We start from the raw sequence: 22,023 nt of genomic DNA, 5'->3' as shown, positions 1-22,023 counted from the left end.
TAGGAGACTAAGGAGGGTGAATGTTTTATTGACTCAGTTTATAACATTGCGCTCCACATTGAAAAGTTTCTGAATACTGCAAACACACATGATTGTGGTACTGATCATTTAAAAAGTAAGCCTAGATTCAATAACAACAACAACATTATCATGAACACAAGATTGTAAACCAAAAATATGCAGGTAGATATCGTAAATATGGGATTTATAACATCAGAGCAAACCAACATATGACACCTGAAGCAGGAACTGGCTTAAAGCAACACCAAAGAACTTTCCCTCTGTCGCACGCACGCTATTTGTTTATCCAGCACCGGCTTTGCAAATAACAATGTCCACAGACAAGGTAGAATATGTTGCATGATTTACAGTATGAAAGTACGATGTATTGCGACATCAAACGCAAGTCAAATTTGTAGTTTCTTATGTCTCATTCCATCAAACTACAGATCCGCTACCCCATCTGGCAAACTTACATAGTGCGGTTATAGCCGATAGAGGGCTCTCGGGGTTTCGAATGCAGAAGTGCCGTTCACCCTGTTACAAGTTGATGAACCACTGAAATGATTTTGGAAACATTATTTTAAGGTACAAAAAACTCTTTGGTGTTGCTTTAATGAGATTTCATGAATCCTGGTTCTTGCAAACCTCTCTGTTGCCATAGATATGGTATATATATAGTTAGGTTAAAGACATTATAGTAAAACCCCTTCTGTGGAAATCTACCTCATCATATCATGCTCTAACCTCATCATATCATGGTAAAAACAAATACTTTTGTGACAGCAATGTTAATGTAACATAATAAATCATCATTGGTAAAACTGAGTAATTTAGTAATGGCTGAATGATGATGCTTTTGTATACAGGAGGCTGTATAGATGACAGAGCGACTAGAAGAAAGCTATGACAGAGAGAAAGAAAAATGCAAAGGGAGGACAGCAACAAAGCACACATATCATGTAAACCCAATTCTCTTAACTGTAATCAATGAACTCAAATCTGTGTGTTCAGGTCAACAACTGCACATGATTGGGTCCTGCTCTTTTGCCTGCCCTGCCTCTACTCCCCTCACTGGCATGCAAGGCCTATCCATGCAGACAGCTTCTGTGTTTGGGTTTCTTCATTACACCCCCCTGTCCAGACTGCCCCCATCCCAGTCCTGTCAGATGCACTCACGTCCCAGACTGAGTCATTAGAGCCAGGAGAGGGGGGACTGATCGCTGACAGGGTGGCAATTCTGCTCTGGGTTTATTTTGAAACTTGAATGTACATAAACACACAGCTGTATTTTAATTAGTCTGTCACCTGGCCAAGAAAAGCAGCTCCCAAGTGTGCCAGCCCGCGCGAACCTGCTGAAGGAACAAGAGCCTCTTTTAGCTTTCCTTTCCCTCTCAGCTCTGCAAACACGCATGGATGAAGAATGAGGGTGAGGTGCAATGAGAGAGCAAGTGTGAAAGGGAGTAGGTGAGGAAAAATGCCAGTGAAAGGAAACAAAAACACAGGGAGAGACAGACTGAAAGTAAGAAAGAGCTAGACGGATAAAGAGAGCATGAGCTTGTGTGTGTGTGCGTGTGTGAGTGAGAGAGAGAGTTAAAAAGCTCTAGTACTTGAGATTTGTGGTAAGAGATGTGCTTTCAGAGGTGAGAACACATGCTCTCTGTTCCTGAGACTGCCAGACAATACTAGAAGAAAATGTTAAAGATCGCCAACATGCAACATAAACTTCATTATTAAGCCTACAGTATCTGTATCTCTATCTTATCCCCAGTGTGTGAAACCATATGTGCACAATAAGCTATTAGGCAGTGGGCCTAACCATCAGTTCATATCTAAATGCAATTACAGCAACAGCAGCTTTGTGTCACATGATTTAATCAATCAATCAGCCTTGTGTGTGTATATGACTTTAAAAAACGGCCACGTTTATGAGTTCACATGATTCAGTGCAATTTAGAGTACATTTGTGAGGCAAAGAAGCTGGGTCCTGAAGATTCAACAATGGTCCTTGTTTTATTTCAACACATTTACACGAATACATGATGATGACTTTATTACCATGAAGGATATTTGCCCCATATAAAACAGAGGGAGGGAAAATATCTTAGGCAGGCATCACTGACCCGAAACATGCCTCAAGCCAAACTCTTCCTCCCCCTCACTGACATCTTGTTACCCCACACATCCGTTATCCTCACCGCCCTCACTCACCTGGCCTGTCTGGCCCTCACAGCCCGAGGCATGTGTTGAGCTCCACCAGACTGAGCGCTCCGTCTCTGTCCTGATCGCAGTACTGGGTGAACTTCTTGGCGCAGCGTCTTGGTTTAAGTGTCCTGCGCAGGTACTGACGGAGAGGGCGGGCCTCGCGCTCGCTCAGCACCCCGTCACCATCCACGTCCAGCTGCAGGAAGTGCCACTGGAGGGCACTCTCTGCAGCGCCGGGTCCTGATGCTGCGGGGGACACGGGCTCAGACGCAGGGCTGGGAGGGGACTCCGTTCTGCTCTCCTCCACCATCCTGAAGCAGATGACAGTGGTGGAGCTTTTTCATTAAAGAAAATAAGGAGATAATAAAGAAGACATTCATCTATCACTGCCTACTTATGACTAAATGACTGAAGCCTTCACATTCTGTAGCATCCAGTGGATAAGCACAAACACTATGCATCAAAACCCTTGGCAGTGTCCTCATTATCAAAACTCAATGACAAAGCTTATAAGTTTAAATCACATCTCAGTCAAACTTCAGCTAATCTTTATTAGCATTCAAAATCATACAAATGATGACGTCAAAGATGTCAGGCAGACGTCTCTGTTCCCACATGGCTAAAACAGACAGACTGAGGAGGAGTTTCCTTCCTCAAGCCATCCACATCCTGAACACACATACAACTCTTACATCACACTTGCCACACTGAACTTTTTACCCCCCTCTCTTTTCATTGATTTATTTCAGTCTTTAAGTCTTTATCCTTTACATCTCTGCACAGGACAGCTGACCAGGAAAATGCCATTTCACTACATGTTTCTACAGCATCTCTATGTATGTGACGAATAAATAGTCATTGAATCCTTGCATTACGTTTCTCCTAGTTGTCTTTCTGAAAAAAGAGGATAGAAGAATGCGAAATTCATCAGTATTCAAGAATATCAGACATGAGAACATCAAGATGGTCAGTTTAACCTTCTGCATTGAGCTCTGTAACTGTGTTCTCAAATTTTCATGTCAATTCAAATGCTGGCTTCACCACCACCGCCATCCTCACCACCTTTTATCTCATTGTACTGTATGTAGAGTAGCATGAACAATGGCAATGAATCTAGTGAATGTCTTAAGCCGGGCAGACACTGCAATTTTTTGCAGTTGTGTACGACATGGTAAGTTACACTTCACATTTCAATTGATCACGATTGCTGTAACCTGCGTGGTGATGACCAAGTGGCTCAGCTGGACTCGAACCCGCAAACAGCAGCACCTCGAGCGTGCTAGCAATCAAGCTAAAAGCCCAGGCTACTAGCTTTCTCACTAGCACGACTGTTAAGTGTCGAGAGGGAGTTATACACAACATATACTGCACAGCTATGTACCAGCTGGCTACCGTTAGACTAGAACACTAATAGGCCAGAAATCCAGTCTGGTCGGCCCAAAGGTGGTCGAAGGTTACATCTTTGGGCATCATGAGCCTGCTCAAACTGCACAACAGCTGCGATGAGAATTCAGCCCAATTCTAAACATTGTCCAGTCTGACTGAAATCCAGGCCAAACTCATACAATGTATGCCTGCTGGCCTCATGGTGAGACAGCTGAGTGAACAGAAAACAGTCATAGAGAGAGATACAGAGATCAGCTCATTTATCAGTGAATGAATGGAATAGAGAGACTAAAAGAGACTAATTATTGGACTCAAAATGGATCCATCTAAAAAATAAGAATATGAAATGTGTCATGTTTATAATGGTAGGCCTATCATAATAGCATGATATGATTTTTTCTACTGTGGTAGAGTGTGTGGATGAGTGAGAGAGAGCAGCAGTGGGAATCTCTAACCTCTCTGCAGGCATCAGTCCTGCCTGGTGTGCCTGAAGCTGCAGGGCTCGAATCAGACTCTGGAGAAACACAGCCTTACGAGAACCTGGGCAGCCTGCATACACATACATGACGCACGCACTACACGCGACACGCACACCATTACGCACACACATTGACATTACCACATTACCACACACACACACACACACACACACACACAAATACAACTACTGTAAGCAAAGGCCACCACAGCGGGGAGAATGAATTACTATGGCATTTGAGGAGGTAATGTTATTACAGGTGCAGACATAAATTTTATAAGCCAACAGTCCACTAAATCTGTTTCATGTCAGACAGTTTGTTTTCTTTTGTTATAATCATGCTGAGACTAAGAGATTATGAGAGCCTTTGTGTGTGAGTGTGTGTGTGTGTGTGTGTGTGTGTGTGTGTGTGTGTGTGTGTGTGTGTGTGTGTTTGTGTGTGTGTGTGTGTGAGTGTGTTGGGGGTATGAGATATTTAAAGATATCCTGAGGGCTCTGGGTACAGTATGTGTGTTGAGGTGGGGGTTGTTGTGGCAGTGCCACGCTGACCTGGCAGAGGTCTGTCCCTATAGGTGTTGGTTGTGTGGCTGGATCGAGACTCCTCAGGACTGCAGTCTGGCAAACGATTTCTAGGGGAAAACGAGAGAGAAAATAAAGGTTAGTGTGTATATGTGTTTGTGTACTTCACTGCCAGCCCTCCACTGACATCAATCATCAATCTCTTTCGCTCTCTCTCACACACACACACACACACACACAAACACACAACCACGCACACACACGCACACACACACACACACACGCACACACACGCACACGCGACACGCGACACACATCGCGACACACACGCACACACCAGCACACACACACACACACACACACACACACAAATACAACTACTGTAAGCAAAGGCCACCACAGCGGGGAGAATGAATTACTATGGCATTTGAGGAGGTAATGTTATTACAGGTGCAGACATAAATTTTATAAGCCAACAGTCCACTAAATCTGTTTCATGTCAGACAGTTTGTTTTCTTTTGTTATAATCATGCTGAGACTAAGAGATTATGAGAGCCTTTGTGTGTGAGTGTGTGTGTGTGTGTGTGTGTGTGTGTGTGTGTGTGTGTGTGTGTGTGTGTGTGTTTGTGTGTGTGTGTGTGTGTGAGTGTGTTGGGGGTATGAGATATTTAAAGATATCCTGAGGGCTCTGGGTACAGTATGTGTGTTGAGGTGGGGGTTGTTGTGGCAGTGCCACGCTGACCTGGCAGAGGTCTGTCCCTATAGGTGTTGGTTGTGTGGCTGGATCGAGACTCCTCAGGACTGCAGTCTGGCAAACGATTTCTAGGGGAAAACGAGAGAGAAAATAAAGGTTAGTGTGTATATGTGTTTGTGTACTTCACTGCCAGCCCTCCACTGACATCAATCATCAATCTCTTTCGCTCTCTCTCACACACACACACACACACACACAAACACACAACCACATAAAATACGTAAATGTTGGGATTCCATTTTATTTTGCTCATTTTCTCTCCCCCAATCTCTTCAGCTGTTCTGGCAGGTCTGTGGGTCCCACTGCTGCTGGCTCTACCTGGTGGAGGTGCCAGGAAGTGGCCGACCGGTGTCCACCCGTACGCACCAGCAGTAGCCCGTGGCAGTGTGGCACTGGATGGGGCTGTAGCGGCCGTCGGTGGAACACTCTGGAATAAAACGCTCCTCCTGCCACATGGAACGCACCTCTGCCAGCAGGGCCATTCGCTCTCGTTCACATGTCTTTGGCTCTGCATGGACAAAATGGCAATTTTCACTCATCATTACTCATAAATCATTTTGGAAATTACCGTATTTTCTGGATTATAATTCGCACCTTTTTTCATAGCTTGGCTTATAGACTTATAGTCAGGTGCGACTTATATTTAAAAAAATATATAATTTAAAATGTTCCTGCTGGCCGACATGAATCTCTGCATGAATCAAACATCACCGTCCACAGCCGTGAGAGGGCGCTCTAGGCTTGTGACTCGCTGGCTTGTTATGTTAATTTAGCCTATTCAGCTTCCCAGGCACTTCCCATGTTCAACACAGCCAACTGCTAGTGTTTCGCTAATCGCTAGCATCTAGCTAATAAATTACACAGCAAAGGACAACTGTAGTTCAAACGAGGGTAAGAAAACAAACGTCTAGTCACTGTTAATATTCCACATCTGGCAGAAAGGAGACATCATCACAGCAAACTGTGCAACCAGAAACTGACATTTTAATTTCCTTGTCACCAAGCTAACCAACTAGCCTGGCTCCGCCCTCTTAGTTCCGCTCAATTTTCCCTTCAGTACGTCGTCTGGGTCTGTGGTTAAACGTTAGCGATTGGTTATGGCAGATCCAGAGTGGCTCTGGGCAGATCCAATAGTTTTAAACTTCAACAGAGTACTCGCCTTCAAGGAAGTTAAAGCTTGGCAATGGAAAGTGGCCAGACTCTCTGTACATAATGATATGTATGAGAGTCTGGTAGGACCAGGCTACTAGTACTAACCAACATCAAGCTGGCTAAATTGTGTAGCTGAATATCGATAACTGTTACGTTACATACCTACCGGACACCTATTCAGCCTGTTGTTCTGTGTGCTATTGTGTAGTTGAATAACTTGTCTTTCCAGATTAAATGTCTGTTCTTGGTCTTGGATTTCATGAAATACATTTCTGAATACTAATTCTAATGTGACTTATATACCAGTGCGACTTATATATGTTTTTTTCCTCTTCATGACGCAATTTTTGACTTATACTCCGGAGCGACTTATAGTCTGGAAAATGTGGTATTCATATTTCTTGTAGAATAAAAACAGCTAGATGAGAGGGTAAGTCTCAGTTCTCCAAATGTGCAGATATTATTAGTATCAATGAGGTTTGGTTCAGCTGGGTAATGATATGCAAAATGGTTATGGAAGAAATCTGGTAATTGCCTTGCCTTAGAAACTCTCTATTAAATTTCAATGAACAGGAAGTGGGAAGGGGGGGGGTGTACTGTATATGGTAATGTTATGGGATAACATGTATGGTAATGTTATGCTCAATGCTGAATGTTTATGTATATGATGAGTCTGCTCTCACCTGTGGGTCGTTTAGCAGAGCGATTGCCTTTTGGGTCAGAATTTAGCTGAATCGTCACCCAGAATGGAGGGGCAGTGATGCCTACATTTGGAGGTGGGAAAACAAATAAAGGCCTCATGCATGTGCATATTATTCTGAACACATTTTCCATTTTATTTCATTTCCATTTCCTGTTTGTCTACCTGCTATAGATGGGGTGTGCAGCCTCTCAGGATCAGGGGTCAGCCGCCACTGATTACCATCTGCACAGGGATACAAAGGTCCAGACACAATAGAAATTAGACTAGCCGCTGAAAGTTTACTACAGAGATAAATATTAAGTGTGGACAGCGCAGAATTGAAAGATTCAGTGTGAGCAGAAAGTACAGTTCAGTGATTACAACACAGTCAATATTATGTTACATTATAGTCAACTTCGACAGGAAACAGTAGCTATGTATCTCACCTCTCTGCTCTGATTCTGAATCAACTTCCTGTACAGACTCAATGAGAGGACCTACAATACAAAAGACATAGGATAAAATCTAAAGGTAAAGAACAATAGTGTCGTTTAAATGTGTACTTTAAAAGAAGTCACTAATTTTACTGCTTGAGCAGAAACAAAATTGGTGTAATTGAAAGCCTCTCAGTGTTACAAGCACATCTGGTATGTCATTGAAGAGCATTAACAGACCTGCCAACCCGGAGGAGATATTCTGAGTACACTTTTTTAGCTCATCTTGGTCGACATGTGGGTGGCCACATATTTGAGTTAAAGGGGTGGTTCAGGATTTTGGATATAGGACCTAATTTCCAAGTTAGCAAGTGTGATATTCATCAGTGGAGACCGTTTGCAACACGTTTCCTCCAGTCCTTCTAGTTGCAGAGTTTGCGGGTGCTAGGCTAGCGCAAGTCATCAGTATGTGTTAGCCTGTCACTAAAAACAGCTATGTCAGGATGCTGTTCATTGACTACAGCTCTGCCTTTAACACTGTTGTACCATCTAAACTGGTGTTAAAGCTCAGAGACCTGGGTCTGAGCAGCCCCATATGCAATTGGGTGCTGGACTTCTTGACCAACAGGCCCCAGTTAGTTAAAATAGGCAACAGCAAATCATCCACTGTTGCCTCAGTCCCCTGCTATACAGTCTGTTCACTCACTACTGTGTGGCAAGGCATGAAAACAACAGCATCATCAAGTTTGCAAGTTTACAGAGATTGGCCTCATTAGCAACAACAATGAGGCCTCCTACAGAAAGGAGGTGAGAGACCTGACTGTATGGTGGCACAACAACAACCTCTCCCTGAACATCAGCTTAACTAAGGAGATAGTCATCGACTTCAGGAAGAAAGGTGGCAATCACGTCCCTCTCTGCATTAATGATTCACCTGTGGAAATCGTCAGCAGTTTTCGTTCCTGGGCATACAGATCAGCAACTCCCTCTCATGGTCCCTACACTCCACCTGTATCCTCAAGAAGGCACAGCAAAGACCTTTGGGGTGGGAACAAAAACCCTGGTGAACTTTTAGCACTGCACTATTGAGAGCGTCTGGATCTGACTGGATGCATCACAGTGTGGCTAGGGAACCTGTCTGCTGTCTACCTGTCCAATCTGAAACTGTTGTCAAGGACTGTCAGGACTGCATCCAAAATCATTGGGGCTGACCTCCCTCAGCTTCAAATGATCTACACACGCTGTCAGAACTGGGCTGAGTTTATCATCAAGGATGCCAGCCATCCAGCTCACTCCCTCTTCACTCTGCTTCCCTCTGGCAAGCGCTTCCGGGGCATTATATTTATATACTTTTTACTTTTACTTTTTCTGCTGTAAGTGCATGTTGTGTGTGATGTCTGTATGCTACTGAGACCTTGAATTTCCCCATGGGGATCAATAAAGTAACTATCTATCTATCTATCTATTACCACCCACACCACATGATTCAGAGACAGTTTTTTCCCCACAAGCTGTCAGAATCCTAAATGTACATGTCCCATGTCCATGAGGTTTTATTTATGCTTTGCATGCAAGTATAGTGGTTGTGTGTGTGGGTGTTATATATATTTATGGCTGTATAATGTGTGCATGTTTGGATAGTTTGGCTATGTGTGGTACTGTACAGCCCTTCTTCAACTTCCCTTTAATTTCACTATACTGCAAAGCATATGCGACAATAAAACTTGAAACTTGAAGAAGTACCCTTGCATCACCAGGTGGGCTATGTAGAATGTGCGCTCACATAAAGCATCAAAATGGTTCAGCATTGAATTTTAATGAAATGCTCCCCTATTATGTTTAGCTTCAGAAGGACTACAAGAAAACATGGAAAAAGGGGAGAGTGTTGAGGCCAGAGGCTGAAGACAGGAAGGAGGAGGCCGAGTGGGAAGCCCATTTCTGGAGTGCCACAGAGATCCACAAAGACTCCGTCCCCAGGAAGAGGTTTTCGGGTGGCAAGACACAGCAGACGGCTGACCATGTAAAGGATTGACTTAATCATCAAAACCTTCAATAAAACCAGTAGCCTACCTATCTTCACTGTATCTCCTCGATTCATTTCTCAAATAATTCTGCAACCTAATGACTCTGGCAATGTACGATCCCCTATATTTTTTATTTGTATTATTAAAAGTATGTTATTATTGGTTAAGATTCAAGTTCAGTATGCAGACATGTTGCTCTATTACTGAACATCACCTTAACTTAATTCAACCACTACCATTTCGTTTTCATTCTGATAAGCAGTGCTGCTACCCTGGCTGCAAATTACATTTGCTGCCGGTGCATCTAGATTTCTAGGCTACAGTGCTGCACCATCCACCGTTGTCCAGGTGGATACAGAGATGCGTTTCCCAAAACCATAGTTGCTAACTAAGTTAAGCTAACTAAGCTAAATTTCCCATTGCCAACCATCTAAGTTGCTAACAGGTTAGCAACTATGGTTTTGGGAAACGCACCCCAGCATAGTCACTATAGGTCTTCAGTGTCAAAGACATGAGGAAAGTGGTAAATCACACATGACATTTTTGTGTTTTCCTTGCTTGCATGTAAGTTTATTAAGCAGAACAGTGCAAAAATGAAGGATATTTGGTGTGTCTCAGTAAAGTTGTCCCTAGAACCCTAATCACTTTCCTGGGCAGTGTCTTACCAGTGCAGTTGGGTTTGAGAAGCAAGACGGAGGTTCCACTGACAGGCTTTCCATCTGGAGTAGAGCACCAGCAGTAGCCTGTTTGGTTGTGACACTGCACCTAAAGAGGAAGAGGAGAAGGCTGTGGAAAATTAAGTCTGAAGGCAGAAAGTGTAATTGCTATATTACACCAGTTGCGCAAAATGTGGTTATGTCTTAAACCATTTATAAGCAATCTTATCAAGGACAAAAGACGTGATGACCACTGTATTTGACCTTCCTAATAGTTTAATACTTCTGTCACACAATCAGCTCATTAATCTTCTGTCTAAGTGCTTAGCTGGTCCATCTGTACATTCTTATCACAGAGGGGCAATAGAAGAGGAGGGCACTTTCTGACTGCAACACACGTCAAGCCACAAATTCAGGATGACAAAAAGAGAATTAGCCTCAGGTGAATAATGTTAATACCTGCATGAAGCTTCCATCTACATTGCATTCTGGGACAAAGACAGCTATGGCGTCAGTATGAATGCTGGACTCCATGGCCTGCGAGCGTGCCAGCTGACATTTGGACCTGTATGGATCTGTAAAGAGATACACGTGCATCACACATCAGGCCAAACTGATAAAAACAAAAGCTGCTCTATATTTTTGCATCCATACTACTAAAGTGATCTATAATTTTTACCATGAACTAGATCACATATCTGGTGACAACTTCTACTTAATCTGTATGTGATAACTGTAATCAGGCTGGGACACATACAGCATCAGGCTCTCCAAGAGAACAGGGGAAGCTGTTTTGGTTTTAGATCCATTTGGATCCTATGAAGTCAGTCACTGACCCATGCAGTGGGCTCGTGGTGCAGTCTTCAGCTGAGTGTTGATGCACTGGGCTCTCTGGAACGCACAAAGGGACTTGTACAGACGCCCATTGCTGCCACATACAGATCGGTGGCGCCCCCTAGTGCAGTCCAGTACACATCCTCGTGGCCACATGTTCTCTGTGATTAGGAACTGTGGTGGGACACACAATACGCCTCTGTTATAAGAGTTGTTGAATGATACTTTATTCAGGACACATTCCCAAAGAAAAAACTGAATTATGCACAGAATAGGGTGGGAGCTGCACATGTCAGAGACTCAGAATTGGACATGAGCACATTCATTTGGATGTGAAAAGTCAGGATAGAGGAGGCAAGGATAGAAACTTTTCATGACAAGGATGAAAAGTTAGTAATTTTCCTTGTGTAATTTCATTCAATTGTTGGGGGATTATGAAAACTATATATTTTTGGAAACCTTACAGGATGAAGAATCAGAAAATCTTTAATTCCAAATGTTCCAGGGTCAATATGGTGGCCATCTTGGGTTTCAAAATGGCGACCTTTAAATACTCATTTCTCAACCTCAATCCCCCCACCCCCACCCCCTTACACACACACCATACTCCCTTCCCACATCCACCCAGAATCACACACTCACACACTAGCACAACCCAAATGAATATACAGAGGCTAGAGATGGGCTTAACAAACATGGGTCCCACATGGGCAACCCAAATGAATATACATGGGCTAGAAATGGGCTTACCAAACATGGGTACTGCATGGGTCCCAACTGGGTGACAAATACAAATTGTTTCTTACAATGATCTATACCTATGACATGTTATGCCTGCACTGAAAAAGGGAAAAGTCTAGGCTGACCCATTTATCAAAGTTTATTATTTTGCCACAGCAATGAATTTATTCAACAGAAATCATGTAAGATCAACGTGAAGCACCTAAGTACTAAACCCGGAAAGCAGATGTACACATGGGATGCCTGAGTGTCACCACTTCATTGAGTGCCCATGAGCCTTTGCAAGAACACTGAGATAATCACACAGCTATCAGTGTTGCCAAATGTTTTCACATGGGTTTTCTTAAAGACAGTTATGTTCAGAGATCAGTAGAATTTGGAGTTGCATGTTATGTTTTGAGATGAACCATACTGTGTTCCCACCATGACTGTGTTAGGTATTGAGCATGCACAAAGTATCAGTTGTTCCATGTCATGTGTTTCCCTCCACAAAGAATTTTTCTGAATAATGTGGAACAAAATTAGCTAAAATTCATCAGGGCTACCCAGCTGGGGCCCACTTGTCAGCCCAAATGACCTTCATGGGCCCCAGATGGGTCAAGTTAAGGTTACCCACGTGGGCCCTACATGAGGGCCATGAAGGACCCATCATCAGAGCTGCTGAGAGGAAATGGCGTAAATCCAGAGATGGAAATGATCTTAGTAACTACCAGTCTTTGCTGTCATCTTTTTCATCCACTGTTGCACTTGAAAAAAATCAGAGCAAGACTGAGAGAACCACTGACAGAAGAAAACTTTAATCCACTTTCAAGTCTCTTCTCTATCCTCCACCACCGTCATCAGCTACTTCACTGTCAGGAGATGACTTTTTTTCACTGAAAAAGTTGCTAAAATAAGTGCTCAGTTTGATGAACCTATAAGGAGGGCTTTGCCTTGCCGTGTTAGCATGACAGCATCGTTGGACTCTTTCTCTCCTCTTGATGAGGAAGCAGTCTCTCAATTGCTTCAGCGAAGTCGTCCAACAACATGCCCTTTGGATCCTGTCCTGTCCACTCTAGTCTATCACACCTGCTGTTCTAACGGCAGTCACACGTGTTTAATGCTTTACTCAGTTCTGGAATAGTTCCTTCTTCTTTTAAACAGGCTAGGGTTACACCTTGGTTAAACCAAGAAAAGTACACTTTAATCCAACTGATGTGAAGAACTACAGACCTGTCTCCCTTCTTCCTTTCTTGTCAAAGGTTTTGGAGAAATAACCTACTAGACCCTATGCAGTCTGGTTTCGAGAGTGGTCATTCTACTGAAACTGCTCTTCTGTCTGTGACTGATATGAGAGTAGCTAAGTCCTCTGCTCCAACGTGCTCAGTGATCAGTATTAATTCTACTACATTTATCTGCAGCATTTGATACTTTTAACCATGACGTTCTTCTACACTGTCTGAACTGGAAATTTCTGGGAAAGCTCTTGACTGGTTTGAATCTTACCTTAAAGGCTGTTCTTTCAACGTGTCTTGGAAGGGACAGGTATCAAAGTCTCATGACCTCACAACAGGTGTGCCTTAGGGATCAGTATTAGGGCCCCTGCTTTTCTCTATTTACGCCACTTCCTTAGGTGAGATCATTCACTCCCATAGATATGACTATCACTGCTATGCAGACGACACTCAACTTTACCTACTGTATTTTTTCCACCTGATGACTCTAGCGTTTCTGCATGCCATAAGGATATTTCAGCCTGGATGAAAGATCGGCACCTTCAGCTTAACCTCTCAAAAACTGAGCTTTTGATGTTTCCAGCAAAAACAGCTATTCCCCAACAGCTTGACTCAACTTCACTGACCCCAACTAGATCGGCATGTAACTTGGGCGTTGTGATTGATGATTGACTTAACTTCTCTAATAGCTTCAATTGCGAAATAATGTCGGTTTATCCTTTACAACATTAGGAAGAACAGACCTTATCGGACACAAGATTCCACACAATTTCTTGTTCAGGCCATGGTCATCTCCAAGCTGGACTATTGTAATTCCCTATTAGCTGGCTCACCTGCTTGTGTAGTAAGATCATTACAGCTGATTCAGAATGCTGCAGCACGCCTGGTCTTCAATCAGCCAAAGGACACATGTAACTCCTCTACTAGTTACTCTCCATTGGCTCCCTATACTGTAGTAGCCAGAATTAAATTTAAATCTCTCCCTTTGGCCAATAGGACACTGACTGGATCTGCTTCCTGTTATTTTAATTCAGTGATTAAGATGTACATCCCCAACCGCCCACTGCGGTCTTCTGAAGAGTGTCTGTTGTGTCGACCGGTCATAAACGCTAGGTCAAATTCAAGACTCTTTTCCTCAGTGGTTCCATGTTGGTGGAATGAGTTGCCCAGTGCTCTCCATTCCTGTGATAGTTTTGGGTCTTTCAAGACGGGTCTAAAGACATATCTGTTCAACATGTACTTAGTTCATTAAGCGCTTCTTATGCGTTACGGTTTGTATAGTATTGTTTATTTTCATTAGGCTGTTGCTTGACATTGTTGTTTTTATTGATATTCTCCTTAATGTAGTCTTACCATGCTATTGTTATTATATTATTGATTGAATTGACATTGTTGTTTATTATTGCTATTTTCATTATTTTATATAAAATAATAAATAATATTTCATTAGGCTATTGATTGAATTGATATTGTTTATTATTGCTATTCTCCTTAATGTAGTCCTTAATGTGACCAACATTTAACATTGTCCCCTGTTAAATTTAAGTATTATATTGTTTTGTATTTGTGTGTCGCTTTGGACAAATCCCATAACCGTAACCATAACCATCAGCCCATCTGGGCTAACCCAAGTAAATCCACCATGGAACCCGAGGACAAAATTAGCTAGGTAGCCCAGATAGGGCCCATTTGTCAGCCAACAACCAACTCACATGAGCCCCAGATGGAATGGAATGGAATGGAATCAAGTATTTTTTTATTTGTCATGTTGCTTTGGTTTTTCCAAAACAATATAGATTTCCAAAAATATATAGTTTTACTAATCCCCAAGAAAATTGAACGAACAAATTTGTCCGGTGACAGGTGAGCGATAACATCAGAGAGAAAGCACTGGAGTGTAGGGTAGTGTTAAGTGAGTGCAATAAAATACATGTGCATGTTTGGAAGTATGCTCAGCTCTCTCTGCAGGGTGCTGGTTTCTATAAGAAGTTCAATAAATAAACAGTGCTAATGAACAGGAGAATCCCACCCTCATGAGCCCATGGTGTTCACTTAAGTCCACTGGCATTAGAAAATGGGAGGAAAACAGTAATTTTACAAAAAAAGAAAAGAAATTCAGGTCACACATACATACTCTCTTTCACACTCTCTCGCGCACACACACACACGCAAACACACACAAACACACACACACACAATTCACTTGTTGAAGCCCTGGTGACATAATGACATTATGATGTAATATTATCTTCTCAGTGTAATTGGGCATCATAACAGCATGTCTGTATTGTCAGCAGTCCATGAATTGGGCTAAATCCTCTGTTTGACATCTTGTTGAAGCACCAGAGTGCCTCTATCTGAAAACCTAAAATTCAAAGACAGATCTACAAAAGTGAGACATCTAACACTGATTAACAAACAAGCTTTTTCCATACACCCATTTAAAAACAATGCCGACTACAATACAGTACATAGCAGAATTAGGGCACATTAAGATCACCAAAGCTATAGCACTGGCAGAGTATTTATTAGTATTGATGGTTGTATGTATTAATGTACTAATTAATTGCTTTGGTTGTATGTATCAATGTACTAATGCTCAGTTCCCAGTGTAAAATCACTATTCAGTTTCTCTGGCATTGCCATGCTTGACTGAACAAGACCTACTGTACATCTTGCATTTTCCAAGATATACTTGTATGTGAAAATATCTTGGTGCAACTTTTTGACCTCATGATAGCAATAACAAAACCCAGCTCCTTTCTGAGATCTAAATCTAAACAAAGAACTAAATCCTTGACATTGCCTGAGCTGTTGTAAGACAAATGTTTCTGGATCCAGAGCCTCTCGGCTTTTCCACAGGCAGGGCTCTCATAGACTAGAGAGAGCTGTATTTCCCCACTCGCTGCTGGCAGAAGGAATGTCCTTAAGAGCGTTTCACTGGGGCTTCTCTGTGAAAAATAGGACTGTGTGTTCGTCTCTCTAATGAGCACTCGCCAGAGAGGAAGAGAGAGACAAGCTCTCGGATGGCGGCCCGCACGCCCACATGTGTTAAATTGCTAACATATGCTTCCAGGGCCAGTCACCTCACTTGCAGCCAAGTTCCCCCAACACCCCCCCTACCCCAGCACACACACAGAAAGCTTTACATGTGGGGTATGCAATGCGTAGACTCATCAACATGCACACAGAACAGCACAGACACCTTTAGACATAAACTTGTCTTATACAGATTTGTGAGAAAAATACATGAACAGACTAATTCATTTTGGATCTGTACCAGTATGCGCTTCATCAAATGTTACATGCTACATTCTATCTATTCATTTACTTGGCATGATGAATTGCAAAATTACAATAACAAATGCCTGAAATATACATGCCCCCCCCCCCAAAAAAAAAAAATCTAATCTAAGTAATTTAAGTGAAATAACACACTTGCATCCATGTATGGACTTTTACATCCTTACATCTTGCACACACAGAGATACACTTTGCAAACCCATTCATTCACACACTCAGTTGTTCCTTCCTAACTTGTTGCATGCATCCTCCTGGGGTTATCTTCAATAAGTCTTTGTCTATGTCCACTGGCTCTTTGTTTTCTCTCACTCTTTCTCACTCCAAAAAAGGCTCAGCCAGTGACGGCTTACATTTCAGTGTTTATATAATTTCTCTGTGAGGAAAAAGGTCTGAATGAACTGTCTGAGAAGGATGGGGGTACTCCGTCATTACTTGATTGTTTACGATGAGGAGAGAGAAACAAAATCTCCTTTCAATGAGTTCACCCTTCATTTTTTCCATGAAATGTCAGAGTAGTATTTAGATGGCAGATATATTTCAGGACAAGTGACAGGGTTGAACTCACTAGACTAGTGAATTTAGGTTGGCTGTAGACTGTGCTGGACAACCCCAGTGAGATGAACCACAATGTGTGCACCACAGTGTTTCTTAAATCAGTGTTCTGATTGAACGAGAACAAGGCCTCAGTGTTTTCAAGCCAACCCATAGCAAGCTGACAGATTTTACAACTGCTAAGGAAAATATAAAAATATTTCAAGAGAGTACCCTCAGGTGACGAAATATGATGTTTAGGTTGAGAATATGCAATGCAGGTGAAAGGCTTGCATACTTATGCATATCTTATATTAAATATATACTTGTACAGACATAGGCAAAGTTTATATAAGCTCTACTCCCTCCTCATCAGTGTAGTAAAGCACAAAAATCGCTTTCTTGAGAGAACAGTTTGTCTAGCAATATAGCCTCTTGCACTCAATAGACAATTGAGCACTTTGTCAAGGTGAAAACATGGCCAGCCTCAACAAGCAGCCAATAAGCAGGTGCACTTTTATAAACTAGTTTGGATTAAAATACAAGCCTCATACATTGATGTACTTGACAAACACATGGACTCTCATGAACACAACCTCACACATGTACACTTATTGGAGCACACATTTACATCTACACCTTAGCATGTGGCTGCAGAAGGGAATTTAAGTAACATATTTTCTTCTTGTAGTATACTATACTTCTATAGTTCTTTTGCCTTTGGTCAGGTCTGGTTGACCTATGCTTGTCTAAGCACATAGCCTGCTCTTCACAGTGCTTGTCAGGCACGCTACATCCCAGAAAAGGACTGCTAGCTGAGCGCACCTAATGGGCTGCCCTCTAAACCAACAGTGAGACATAACATGTTCACCTGTCCACCACAAACAACCCTAGGCGACTCAATTATGAAAAACAAGTTTATGTGAATAAATGCTTAATGTAGTTTACTTCAGTAGTCTTTTTAGTGTTTTTGATTCCTTACAATTCCACATAGGCTACCTAGCTACAAGTGAAATGATTTATAAATATGTCTAAAACAATTATAGTTAAAGGTATCAAGGTAGGCTAGCTTCTACAGGTCCCACACTGTTACAACAATCATAGCCTAGGTACCCAAGGTTAACCGAAAATCTTTAGAGAACCTATTTCACAAGACATAACATGACGAAAAGATGTCATGCCGTTGCGTAAAGGTAACCTGAATAATATAGCTTATATCAAACTTTTTGTTCGAATAAGAATAGCCTACGTGTCGATAGTAAACGGCTACCTAAGTTACTGTGCATCCACGTACATTCAATTACACCGGAATCATAGTAGCCTACCTACCTGGGACTTGTCAACTGTCTGAACAGTATCTGTCACAAGGGCAAGGAGGAGGACGCGACAGGTGAAGGTAAATGCCAGCATGGTTCCCGCCGCCACAGCCCACGCGCGGGGTTCGGTGGTGGAAAGGGCGTTCTCTGTGGTCCAGGACGCGAAACGTGGAGCAATGTGCAGTGCAGCCACTGCCAGCGTTCGGGTCGAGTTGTAGGTACAAGCGACAAAGTATTACAGTGACCAAGTGGAACAGGGTTGCTTTTTCATGCCTTCAACGCGATATCCCTTCGCCGCGCAAAAAGAGTGCGGTAGAGAAGACACGCACTCACCTGAACCCGAGAAACACTCAATAGCAGGTCAGACTGTTGTCGGTCCCACACCAAGTCATCTCCAAACGCTGCGGTCTCTATAGGCCTAGGAGACCCCCACCCACTTCAGCAAAAGGCATAGCCTACAGTTGTAAAATAACAGGCGATTCTTGTGGGACACATTCTCCAGAGGGCTAAACGGTAGGCTAGGCCTATACTAATTACTAAACGGATCACAAAAAGATAGGCTACTTACCTTGAACTAAACATGTTCCATTTATCTTGTCACAATACAAACTAACCAGAATTTGATTTATGTGATAGTGAGGAAGAAGTCAGGTAGGCAAGCACATAGACAGTTTTGTAGAATCACGTTGTCCATATTTATTTTAAGCCGTGCAAAATGGAATCATGCACATGAAGTCCTGTTTTTATGGAATTTAGGACTATTGTGTAAGCCTATTATTTGATATAAATACTGATCTCTAAAGAATTATTTTAGAAATCATTCAGTGAATATCAAAGTTTAACATAAAATTGTTACTTTCAATAGACTGAAACAAAAGTGGGGTCAATAACTGATATTCTTAAAATGTAGGTTCTGAGAGATGTCTCACACAATTGATTGCTGGTTTATGAGCTAATTCAAGTCTTTGTATGGCAGGTTATCAAATCCTAGAGGCTAATTGACAATTTTTTATTTTGTTTTGTTTTGTAGGCCTATGGCAGGTGGCCAATTTACAATGACCCCTGTTTCCAAAAATGTTGGAACACTATAAAATGTAAGTAGCCTAAATATAGAATGCTGTGACTTCCCACACATAAACACTGCATTTAAATGTGAATAATGTCAAAACATTTCAATTATTTTCTGGAAAATAAATGATCATTTTGAATTTGATGTCCACACAAAACTTGGGACAGAAGCATTTTTCAAAAAACTTGGGAGAGGCACATTTACCACTGTGTTGCATCACCTCATGATTTAACAAGTCTCCAAACATTTTGGAATTGAGGAAAGCATTACTGGAGTTTTTAGAATGAAATGTCCCTTTCTTGCCTGGTCAGCTGTTCTACAGTCTGGTGTCATCTTTGTCATGTTTGTCCTTATGCACCAAATGCGACAGGTCAGGCCATTTTAGCACTGGATTATTGTACTATGGAGGCACACTGATGTAATAGACTATATGGAGTATATGCAGTTTGCCATTGGTTTCCTGAAACAGATGCTGTCTGGATGGCAGCATGTTATTCAAAACCTGTATCATTCAGCATTAGATAGATAAATAGATATATTTTATTCATCCCCAAAAGAAATTACAGTGTAGACATTTTCTCATGTGCAAGCAGCGCACGCACCCTACCATCATAGATGCTGATTTTTGAACTGTGTGTAGGCCTACAGTTAACAAGGGATGGTCCCTCCCCCTTTAGCCCCATGGATGCAGAGTCCTGGGCACATTCAAAATCAAAACATTTCACACCATCTCTCTATGGTTTCCTGATTCCAGTGCCGCAGTTGGCCATTTGGGTGCCCTAAGCAGAACTGCTTTGTGGTGTGGTGTGGCATCTCCACTGAATTTCAGCATATTTCCAGTATAGTTAAGCATATCATTTAGCTTTCTCATTCGTTTTGACATGTCAGAGGTAGCCTAGGTCTATCTGCAACTACATGTCACTTGACGGTGCGTTGAGGCAAGGATAACTGTCTAGACAACATTTTTTACTTAATAAATTAAACGAAACTTAATGAAAGAAATACCGTTGTCCTCTGTGGTAGATACAGCCATGTGACTGCAACGAGGCTACGTGACACCTGACGGTGCGTTGAGGCAATGATAATGGTCTCGTCAGCTAGTTTTACTTAATAAATTAAACAGGTGCACTCAAGATGCGTTCCCAATTAAATGGAGTAGCATAACGTTGAAATCTGCTGCATAGTGGAGATTGAGAGGACCCATATCATCATTGCATGTAACATGCTGTTGCTGCATTTTGACACTGCAAACGTTGGGAAGAATGAATAGAAGTTTGAAGTAAAGCTACTTATATTTATTGGCTGAACTTTGGTGCCCCCGACGACCCTTACTTGGTGCCCTACGCACAGTGTGTGATGCGCGTGGTGGTAGCGGTGGCACTGCCTGAAGGGCCCTGAAGCCCAAGCCTTTGCATGGATCATTGCCTCAATATCAACACATCAGGATGTAGGCTATGAGTCTGACTGAATTTAGTATTGGCCATCCCCAAAATGCACCAGAATACAGGAAATCACATCAAACAAATTAAAAAAAATTCTGGAGGAGGACCCCCAAACACCCCCTCCCACATAAGCAACAATTAGTGGGGGGCCCTTAATACATCTGGGCCCAGGGGCCCGAAAGTTCATAATCCGTCCATGGTCGCAAGGATGCATAATAGGCTTTTGAGGTAGTTTTCTTTCGTTTGGTGATGATCATGTACCAACTATAGGCCTATTGCCTTTTGACACAACTCCTTTTTTTGGCAGATAATCTGAAGGCAGAGTACAGTAACTTCCAAATTATGTACACATTTCTTCATTAAAACACTTAATTGCTAGATTTCCAGTGTCCTACCTGTAATACATTTGGCTAGACAAAGAAACTTTTTTTTCAGTTCCACACTCTAGCAAGTTAACGCCTTTATAGAGCAGAATATTGCATGTAAAAAGTATAAAATGCATTGAGATAGGCCAAATGATCCATTTTGGTTGTGCTGTGGTGTTTTAGAGACATCTAAAGTTGTGTTAGGAATGCTGGGTAAAGTCATGCTACAATCTTTGCAAAAATCTTTCACAAAACTCTTAGCCTAGCCAAACCCACACTAGGGCTATTTCCCAAAGTCGAGCACACTTTGATAGAATGCTTCCTTGAGAGTCGTGTTCTACGAAGATGAGGTTAGAGGCCTCTACTTTGGAACAGACTAGCTAGTGTGAACGTGCGCTTCTGCTTTTAACTGCACGTTTCTGTTTCAGTAGGGACGCTGCTCCGATGCATGACAACACAGAGGATTATGGGTATTTTTGTTCACCTGAGGATCAGATGAATCCTTGAAAATTCTCAGAACAAAGGACACACATTTTGGCACATTCTTGAAATTGGAACAGTGCTCGGTCGAGTTTGATGACGTGGCAACCTTGAAAAGGCAGCCTTTGAGTACGCTTCCTCAACTTTGGGAAACAGCCTAGATCTCCTTTCAGGGAGATGATAGTCTGGAACACGGTAGTTCACTAGTGTTTCCCCGGGTCGGCAGACTGCCCAATCAGCAATGAGGGGATGATGCTATATAGATTAGAATCTGAAATGGCAAACAGTAAGAGCAACACCTGTAAACATCCAAAAATGCAGCTATGTATTTACAGCAAAGGTAGGCCCACCCACATGCATCGTTTGTCAGTTTGTAAAGTTAAGGGGAAGTAGGAAGTAACATTAGGAATCTCTGATCAATGCGACTGAAATCATAGG

The 22,023-nt window shown here is 42.3% G+C and overlaps 1 protein-coding gene across 1 annotated transcript; it reads right to left on the bottom strand.

Moving 5' to 3' along the window:
- Positions 1 to 1,981: 1,981 nt before the first annotated feature.
- LOC125308021 (SPARC-related modular calcium-binding protein 1-like) lies at positions 1,982 to 18,323 on the bottom strand. The gene is made up of 11 exons (XM_048264223.1): positions 18,243 to 18,323; positions 11,127 to 11,298; positions 10,750 to 10,865; positions 10,300 to 10,399; positions 7,623 to 7,673; positions 7,360 to 7,419; positions 7,178 to 7,258; positions 5,661 to 5,850; positions 5,331 to 5,410; positions 4,047 to 4,140; positions 1,982 to 2,516 (listed from the first exon to the last, which is right to left on the bottom strand). The coding sequence occupies exons 1-11, from the start codon at positions 18,321 to 18,323 to the stop codon at positions 2,228 to 2,230; spliced, it is 1,314 nt and encodes a 437-aa protein (XP_048120180.1). The 3' UTR covers positions 1,982 to 2,227.
- Between the last annotated feature and the right edge of the window lie 3,700 nt (positions 18,324 to 22,023).

Source organism: Alosa alosa, chromosome 15 (genome assembly GCF_017589495.1).
Source record: "Alosa alosa isolate M-15738 ecotype Scorff River chromosome 15, AALO_Geno_1.1, whole genome shotgun sequence".
Taxonomy (NCBI): Eukaryota; Metazoa; Chordata; class Actinopteri; order Clupeiformes; family Clupeidae; genus Alosa; species Alosa alosa.
Note: the sequence above shows the minus strand (reverse complement) of the source record. Positions and strands in the feature narration are given on the sequence as shown.